Below are 9,965 nucleotides of genomic sequence, written 5' to 3' on the forward strand. Positions count from 1 at the left end.
AAATACACTTTCTCTATTTCCCTTCCCTATAATGGGGAGAAAACCCTAAAATTAAAACCTTGCAATCAATATTGTTAAGGAATCAGGAGTCAAGAGTCTGGAGAACCTGAGTTCAGATATGAATTCATATCCTTATTAGCTGTGTGATTCCAGACAAGTCATTTAATCTTATTTGCCTCCAAAAAACTGAAAACCAAACCAAAAAAACCACCCCCAAACCCCAAACCCCAAACCAAAAATACATTTAGGTAAAAGAAACTTCCACATTAGCTCTGTCCCCAAAATTAGCATGTATTGTTTAACTCTGAGTCCATTACCACTCTGGAGGTACATGCATTATCATCAGTCCTCTGGAATCAAGCTTAGTCATTGTGTTGATTAGAATGCTCAAGTCCTTCAAAATTGGTGGTCTTTGCGATGTTGTTTGTATAAATTGTGATCTTAATTCTAATCACTTCATTCTGCATCAGACCATGCAAATTTCTCCAGATTTCTCTGAAACAATTCCCTTCATCATTTCTTATGGCACAATAATACTGCATTACTTTTATATTCCATCATTTGTTCAGTCATTTCCAAATAGATGAGCACCCCCTTAACTTCCAGTTCCTTGCCACCACAAAAAAACCCCCCAGCAATCAAAATTTTTATACATATGGGTTCTTCACCTCCTTCTTTGAAATCTTTGAGGTAGCTTAATAGTGATATCACTGAGCCAAAGGATTTATGCAGTTTAGTAACTTTGAGAGTTGGTTGTATATTGCTTTCTAAAATGGCTGAATCTAAGACGATTCTGAAGGATTTATGATGAAAAAATACTATCCATCTCCAGAGAAAGAGCTGATGAAGTCTGAAGGCAAATTGAAACATGCTTTTTCTTTATTTATTTTTTCCTGTCTGTTTTCTTTCACAACATGACTAACATGGAAACACATTCTGCACAACTGTCTATAATCAAAATTGTTTATCTTCTCAATAAGGGGAGGAAGGGAAGGAAAGAATCTGGAACTCAAAAGTATTTTAAAAACAAATGTTTTTAATGTAATTGAGAAAAAATAAAAACATAAAATAAAATTGCTGTATTAACTCATAGTTCCACCAGGAGTACATCAGTGTGCTTATTTTTCTATAGCCTCATCAAAACTTTTCATTTTCTTTTTTTCTCTCAAGTTTGCCAGTCTAACTTGAGAGTTACATTAACGTGCATTTTTCTAATTATTAGTGATTTGGAGCACTTTCAATGGTTTTTTAACTTGTATTTCTTTTTTTTTATGAAACTGCTTACCCAAGATGAATACAGAGAGGCTCGGAAAGACTTACATGAATTGATGCTGAGTGAAATGAGTCTGAGACAAAGAGAGAACCAGGAGATCATTATACACTTCAACAACAATACTGTATGAGGATGTATTCTGATGTAAGTGGCTATCTTCGACAAAGAAAAGATCTAATTCAGTTCCAACTGATCAATGATGGACAGAATCAGCTACACTCAGAGAAGGAACACTGGGAAATGAGTGTGAATTGTTTGCATTTTTGTTTTTCTTCCCAGGTTATTTTTACCTTTTGAATCCAATTCTTCCTATGCCACAAGAGAAATGTTAGGTTCTGCACACATATATTGTGTCTAGAATATACTATAACATATTTAACATGTATAAGATTGCTTGCCATCTAGGGGAGGGAGTGGAGGGAGAGAAGGGAAAAGTCAGAAGAGAAGTAAGTTCAAGAGATAATGTTGTAAAAAAATTATCCATGCAAATGTACTGTCAATAAAAAGTTATAATAATAAAAAAAGAAACTGCTTACCCAAATCCTTTATTTTTTCTAAATTTTAAACATTTTTTTATTTAAAATTTTGAGTTCCAAATTCTATTTCTTCCTCCCTCTTACCTCTCCCCTTTCCCTGAGATAATAAGCAATTGGTTATGTTGACCCAGATGGACCAGAGAACTTGGCCATCATGTAAAATATTTCCATATTATTTGACTATTTTTCAATTGAGGAGTGACTTATGAATTTGATTTGGTTCCTTTCAATCAGTATTTTGAAAATGAGATCTTTGCTGCAACTAGTTTTTTGTCCAATTAATTCTTTACTTTCAAATTTTAAATTAACTTCATGAGTTTATTGGTGCAAGAACTTTTAAATTTTATATAATAAAACATTCCTTTTAATTTTCTGTAACTCTCTCTATTCCTTGTTTGGTCATTAAACTGTGTCCTGATCCATGGATATGAAAGATAATTTCTCTTTTCTACTACCTTGTCTATGATGACACTTTTCATGACTAAGTCATGTATCTATTCAGAACTTATATGGTATGAAATGTTAGTCTATATTTAATGTCTGCAAGTTTGGGGGAGGAATTTTGTGAAGATTTTTGGGAAATAAACTGCCTAGAGATCCTATCACTCTGTACATTCATCCCAATATATGTTAAGATCGTGTATTTTAAGATCAGCACGAGACAGGAATTCAGGTTAGGGGAAAATCGTCAGTCTTTATTCTCAGTGAAGAAGGATCGGAGGTGGAAGAGAATCGGCGATAGCAATGTGTGCAGTTGAGTCAAGAAGCTAGCTAGACCAGCAGCCACACAACCAGCAGCTCGGAGTCTCGAACCCAGCCCAATGTCTCTCCACTTGTCTTCCTTGCTCTCTCTCTGCCTCCACCCACCAAAATCGTCATTTCCTATACAACACATCAGGACTTGCACGGAGAGTGGGCAGGGACCATTCTTTATCCAATCATGTATATTAATAGAGTATAGCCCAATTACTATCTAGCCTCATGTACTTGGGACCTCAGTGCATCAGCTCAAACCTCAGCCCATTAAGAAGTCAGATTTGGACTCTGCTTTCTCAGCTTCTCAGCTTCTCCCTCTTTTAACATCTTTCTCTTAGAAAGCTTCATAAAACTCTTCCAATATGTCTTGGTTCCAAAATGTCAGTGGACTTCTGAGAGAGTATCTGCTCATTTCAATAGCAATACTGGGTTATTCTCTTAAGAAATACAATAGTACAGAAGAAAAGAGGACAAAATAATTTCCCAATCTGAGCTGGAAGAAAAGTGACACATCTAAGAGATAGAAATTACAGTTGGATGAGCTAACTGGATCATTAGTCTATGGAAACATGAGGGACTTCTTTGGCTCAGGGGACCAGAAATTGCTACAATGATGATGGTACAGAGAGTTCCACCAGCACCTATGAGTTGTTCTATGATGGGAAGTGACATTCACACTAAATGCTGGCCCTGGGACTATATAGAATCATAGAAGAATGGGATCTAGAAATCCAGTAGGTTAGAGAGAGAGACAGACAGAGAGAGAGAGAGAGACAGAGAGAGAGACAGAGAGAGACAGAGAGAGGAGGAGGAGGAAGAAGAAGGAGGAGGAGGAAGAAGGAAGAGAGAAGGAGGAGGAGGAGGAGGAGGAGGAGGAGGAGGAGGAGGAGGAGAGGAGGAGGAGGAGGAGGAGGGAGGAGGAGGAGGAGGAGGAGGAGGAGAGAGGAGGAGGGAGGGAGGAGGAGAGGAGGAGGAGGAGGAGGAGGAGGAGGAGAGAGGAGGAGGAGGAGGAGGAGGAGGAGGAGGAGGAGGAGGGAGGAGGAGGAGGAGGAGGAGGAGGAGGAGGAGGAGGAGGAGAGAGGAGGAGAGAGAGAGGAGAAGAAGAAGAAGAAGAAGAAGAAGAAGAAGAAGAAGAAGAAGAAGAAGAAGAAGAAGAAGAAGAAGAAGAAGAAGAAGAAGAAGAAGAAGAAGAAGAAGAAGAAGAAGAAGAAGAAGAAGAAGAAGAAGAAGAAGAAGAAGAAGAGACAGGGGGAGGGAAGGAGGGAGAAACAGAGACAGACAGAAACAGACAGAGCTAGACAGAGACAGAGACAAAGAGAGAGCATTTCATAAAAAACAGAAACAAATAAAACCCCTTGTGCTTCAAGTAAATAGAAAAACTGATTTCAGAGACACAATGAGCTTTTTATTTTTCTAATAACCACCTGATGATATTGGCCAAAAATTGAACACTATGTTCAATACATAGAGATTGACTGAATTTACCAATGTAATAAAAAATTATTAGAGTTAGAAATATAAGGAACCAAATAGATGAGGGAACATTGGGGAAGCTTCAGAGTTTTCCACTGGTCTCAAGTTGTTACCAGATGCAAAAAGCCACCATTTTGATTCCAGTATTGTCTAATGATGGTGGTGGAACTACAGATCATGAAATATCACAGTTTCAGAGGGGTCAAAATTGCAGGTTTCCATGTTCTCAAAGGAATGGTAAAATACATGGGGAAAGTATGTTTCTTTTAATTCATATTAATTTTTCAAGACTTGAAAAGTATTTTAACTGTTCCATAATAGTTTCCTTCATAATGAAGACTTCTTTAATGCAAACTATCTGAAAACAAATACAGCAGAGGATTTTTCTATTGAAATATCTGACTTAAAATTAACTAAACATCTGAAGTCAATCAAATGATAATCCATACACATTCATATGGCTTTTATTTAATTGCCATAATACTAATTGATTTAACTTGTTTTCAGTTGGACAAAGCTTTTGTGTATGGGAATATTTTTTGTCTTTATATTCTCTTGCTTTCTGTGATCTAAGCAGCACCAACTATTGGACTAGTTGATCCCTCCTTTATTAGGTGGAGGCAGTTAATAACTAATGTGGAAAGATTTCTTCAGATGATTACTTCTCCAATCTGTTCCACCAAAAGCTTTTTTTTAAAAATTCAAATGCATCCATTGTCAGCTTCATAATGTTTAATATATCTTTGAAGCTTATTCTAAGAAGGTGCTTTCAGATCCAATGACTTTGTCCCAAGTTACTCCATGATTGAAAACAACATGTTATTGTTTATGGCGACCTTACTGTGATACTGATCAAGAAATGAACATTGCATCCAATAATTAGGGAATGACTGAACAAACTAAGTTTTGTCAATGTAGTAGAAAACTACTAAAAATAGGAATATAAAGTTATATGGAAAGAAATATGTGTTACAGAGAAAAAAAAAACTTTAGTTAGAGAATAATGAATACATTGACCATAATTATATAAAAGACAATACAATTCTATAAATCCACAGAATTGGAAGCAGAAAGAAGGGGATCAAACAAAAAAGTTATTTTGTTAAGGTTTTCTTTTTTTAAACAATGAAATATTTGGATTATAGTTTTATTCATTATTTTGTTTACTAGAAGAGATTATTCAGTTACTATAAATTATTTTTAAAAATTAAAAAAAATGGACACAATGTTTCTTTAAAAAAAATCAAACAGACTAATGGAGAGTGAACAATTTTCCTTACTATGTGTAGAAAGATCTGGTATCTAGTCAGTGCGTTGATTAGTTAATTAGTCAATAAGCATTTATTAATTGCTTATCATGTGCCAATGCATTGTGCTAAGTGTTGTCAGTACAAAGGCAAAAAATAAAAGAAATCAAAACCAAAACAAACTATCATTCCTCCTCTCAAGGAGCTCACAGCATCACATAACTTTTCCATGCATTCACATTCTTGGTAATTCTGTTGAATATGCTTTCATAGAATCTATGGAAATAGATTCTCCATAAAGAATTTACCCAGTGTGCTTTCCCCCCCTATTCTGAAGGGGTTCCACTTTCCCCTCCACTATCAACAGCACTGACTTGTTCTTATCGATAAGCAGGTAAAGTCTAAGAACTCTTGGAATGGCAGTGCCTCTCAAACATTGGTTTTCCTTCTAATCTCATTCCCATGGACATCATTCTAGGTAACAACACTTGTAAGAATGTAATCAGACAATAGCTTCGGAGGATGCTACAGCCCCCATCTCCTCAACAGTCATTGCTTCCTACCTAAAGACCCAGAAAATAAAGTCCTTTATATTGATGTCCTTTACATTGTCAAATAGTTCAAAATTAGAAACATTATCTTCTCAGGGAAAAATATTTCAATTTATTATTAAAAAGAGGTGTTACTCCATCCTAAGGTTCATGAGTCCTTGGCATCTGATTTGCAGCTGCAATCTCTAAATTATATTATCTCCCTAATTGGAATATGAGCTTTTTTGAAGGTAGGAATTCTCTCCACTTTTCTATTTTTTTTTTATCACCAGTGCTTAACACAATACTGTGTACACAGTAGATGTTTAATAAATGATTTTGTTCATTAATTCCTTTATTCACTTAATCTCTTACTTTTTAAAAAATATTTTGGTTTTAATATTCAATATTAAAAAATCAAATATTTTCAACACGTGACTCATCTGCCCATTTTATTATTCCTTGATGTTATGCATAAATAGCTTATCTATTTTTTAGCATTATTCAGCACCCTTGATAATGTATTTTATGTCGCTTCTCAAAAACAAGTCAAAGGCAACCTATTTGCATTTATTATGTAATTTTCTGTTGTCCTTTGAGTAACTTGCAACATTGATTCTTCTAAGATCATAATATTCAAGTCATGTAGCAAGCATCTCTAGGAGTGTTGATATTAAGAAAATAGGTTTTTTTCTTGCTTCCTTTTTTTTTTTTTTTTTTAATAAAGAATACTTTTGATGGGAGATGGTGGCAGGAAAGTAGGAAAGTGGTGCTTAAGGGGAAAAGCTCTGGCAAAAGAGGGAAAGGGGGAGAAGCTTCTGAGAGTGAAGATGCAGATAAGAAGGCTTAGGGTACCAAAGGTGGTGGAAATGCAGTAAAAGTCCAACATATTCTATGTGAAAAGCATGGCAAAATCATGGAAGCCATGGAAAAACAGAAGGCTGGAATGAGATTCAATGAAGTTACCTCAGAATACAGTGAAGATAAAGCCCAGCTTGGGGGAAATTTGGAATGGATGACAAGGAGCTCTATGGTAGGTCCATTCCAAGGAGTAACATTTTCCTTGCCTGTCAGAAGCTTGAACAAACCTGTGTACACAGATCCTCCAGTGAAAACCAAATCTGGATACCCTATTATCATGGTTAAAGGGAGAAAATAAACTGTGATAAATGGGGAGGGGGGGGGAGGAAGAATACTTTTGATATGTAAGGTGTAGAATATTTTTCCAAAGATTTTATAGATTTTTTTTTAAGTAGGCATATATTGGCAGATACTAATTGTCTTCTTTTTTTAAACCTATTTTTAGTAATATTGCCATCTGTAATATTGCTTCATTAAATTTTTTTCTGTTCTTTAGTTTTTAAAAACATATTTTTTCATTAGCAATAATTCACCATCTCTTCCCCCTCCTCCCAAAACCCCTGAAAAAGAAAGAAAAGCAAAATTTTTGCAATAAATATGTAGTCAAGCAAAACAAATTGCTTTATTGACCATATCTTAAAAATATATCTCAGTTTGCACTTTAAGTAGGTCTTAAGATACTTGCTTCTTTGTTGAGAGATGAGCAGAATGTTTCATCATATTTGGAATAAAATGGCAAATCATTTCCCACCTGGCTGCATTACTCTAGACTTCTCTCTCATGCCCCAGGAATCTCTTCATCCTCCAAGAATCCTGAAACTTAAACCTTATCAATATCCTCTGCCCCTAAGGCTTCTTTCTCCCTCTGACTGGATGGGAAAAGTTTCTCTCATAATCTTTATTTAAGGATAGTGTCCGGGTCACTCCCCACTTGGCTGGTGCTATTTTGGATTTATCTATTCATCATGCTCTCCTTTGCACCCTTTCTTCCCCCAAACTCTTGCCTTTTGCCTTCCTTTTATATGTTTTCTTCCTCATTAGATTTATAAACTCCTTGAGGGCAGTACTATATTTTGCTTTTCTTTGTTTTGCTAGCACTTAGCACAATATCCGGCACATTGTAGGCAGCTAATAAATAGATATTGAAAAACTGGTCATTGCCTTGATCAGAATTCTTATATCTTTCAAAACTGTGATCCCAGTTCTAATCACTTCATTTGGCATCAGTTTATTAAATCTTCCTAGGTTTCTCTGAAACAATTCCCTTCATCATTTTAAAAAATATATATATTTAACATGTTTTTTTTTTCCCCTCAGTTACATTTAAAACAATTTTTTACATTTGTTTTTAAAACTTTTGAGTTCCATATTCTCTCCCTTCCTACTGGTAACTTTCCACACTCTTTTTTTTTTTTTTTTTTTGTGAGTTGCTGTAGCCAAAAGAATTCATTCCTTAATTGCCAACCTTATGGCAGTGAACTCCTCTAAATTTAGGCACATAATTTATCTATACTCAGGCCTATAGCTTGGTAAATTTTGTACAAGTTTGCTAAGTTAGCATAGCCTTCTAGGCCCCAGTGGAACATGGTACTGTGGAGCATTAGCAAATTTGAGGCAGCTGAGAGGCACAGTGAAGAGTGCTGGACTGGAGTCAAGAAAACATAAGTTCAAATCATTCTTCATATATACACATATGCTGATCCAAATCATTAACCTTTTTTGCTCAGCCTCAGTTTCCCCATATGTAAAATAGAATAATAATAGCACTTATCTTGCAAGGTTTTTTGTTAATTAATCAGTAATCATCAATTAAAATCCCATTATGTGTCAAGTATAATAGCTATGGAGTCGAAGAATAATCCTCACCTCCAAGGACCTTACATTTCAACATGAAAATAAAATCAGATAAATATTTTAGAAAAGGTTTACAATTTTTTTTTCCTGCTGAGGCAATTGAGGTTAAGTGACTTGCCCAGGGTCACACAGCTAGGAAGTGTTAAGTGTCTGAGGTCAAATTTGAATTCAGGTCCTCCTGACTTCAGGGCTGGTGCTCTATCCACTGAGCCACCTAAGTGCCCTTAGGTTGACAAATTTTAAAGTTCTATATAAATTTTTAACTTTAGCATTAAAAACAGAGTTATTCTTTTTTTTTTTTTTATATCTGGCTATTTGATTTCTTTCTTTCTTTTTTTTTTTTAATAGCCTTTTATTTACAGGATATATACATGGGTAACTTTACAGCATTAACAATTGCCAAACCTCTTGTTCCAATTTTCACCTCTTACCCCCCCTCCCTAGATGGCAGGATGACTAGTAGATGTTAAATATATTAAAATATAAATTAGATACACAATAAGTATACCTGACCAAAATGTTATTTTGCTGTAGAAAAAGAATCAGACTCTGAATTATTGTACAATTAGCTTGTGAAGGAAATCAAAAATGCAGGTGTGCATAAATATAGGGATTGGGAATTCAATGTAATGGTTTTAGTCATCTCCCAGAGTTCTTTTCTGGGCATAGCTAGTTCAGTTCATTACTGCTCCATTAGAAATGATTTGGTTGATCTCGGTGCTGAGGAGGGCCTGATCCATCAGAACTGGTCATCATATAGTAATGTTGTTGAAGTATATAATGATCTCCTGGTCCTGCTCATTTCACTCAGCATCAGTTCATGTAAGTCTCTCCAGGCCTTTCTGAAATTATCCTGTTGGTCATTTCTTACAGAACAGTAATATTCCATAATTTTCATATACCACAATTTATTCAACCATTCTCCAACTGATGGACATCCATTCAGTTTCCAATTTTAGCCACTACAAAAAGGGCTGCCACAAACATTCGTGCACATACAGGTCCCTTTCCCTTCTTTATAATCTCTTTGGGATATAATCCCAGTAGTAACACTGCTGGATCAAAGGGTATGCACAGAAAAACAGAGTTATTCTTAATATATCTAGTTTATACATTTGGATTTTCATAAATTGGTCACTTCTTAAAATTGGTCCTACCGTTATCAAACTGTGCATACCCTTTGATCCAGCAGTGTTACTACTGGGATTATATCCCAAAGAGATTATAAAGAAGGGAAAGGGACCTGTATGTGCACGAATGTTTGTGGCAGCCCTTTTTGTAGTGGCTAGAAACTGGAAACTGAATGGATGTCCATCAGTTGGAGAATGGCTGAATAAATTATGGTATATGAAAATTATGGAATATTACTGTTCTGTAAGAAATGACCAACAGGATGATTTCAGAAAGGCCTGGAGAGACTTACATGAACTGATGC

The 9,965-nt window shown here is 35.4% G+C and overlaps 1 protein-coding gene across 1 annotated transcript; it reads left to right on the top strand.

Annotated features, from left to right (window-relative positions):
* The first annotated feature begins 4,194 nt into the window (after nucleotides 1-4,194).
* LOC100917585 (peptidyl-prolyl cis-trans isomerase NIMA-interacting 4-like) lies at nucleotides 4,195-6,974 on the top strand. The gene is given in 2 exon segments (XM_031961226.1): nucleotides 4,195-4,275; nucleotides 6,543-6,974. Coding segments are annotated over 2 exon segments (513 nt in total).
* Nucleotides 6,975-9,965: the final 2,991 nt, after the last annotated feature.

The sequence above is a fragment of the Sarcophilus harrisii genome, chromosome 3, assembly GCF_902635505.1.
Source record: "Sarcophilus harrisii chromosome 3, mSarHar1.11, whole genome shotgun sequence".
Classification (NCBI taxonomy): Eukaryota; Metazoa; Chordata; class Mammalia; order Dasyuromorphia; family Dasyuridae; genus Sarcophilus; species Sarcophilus harrisii.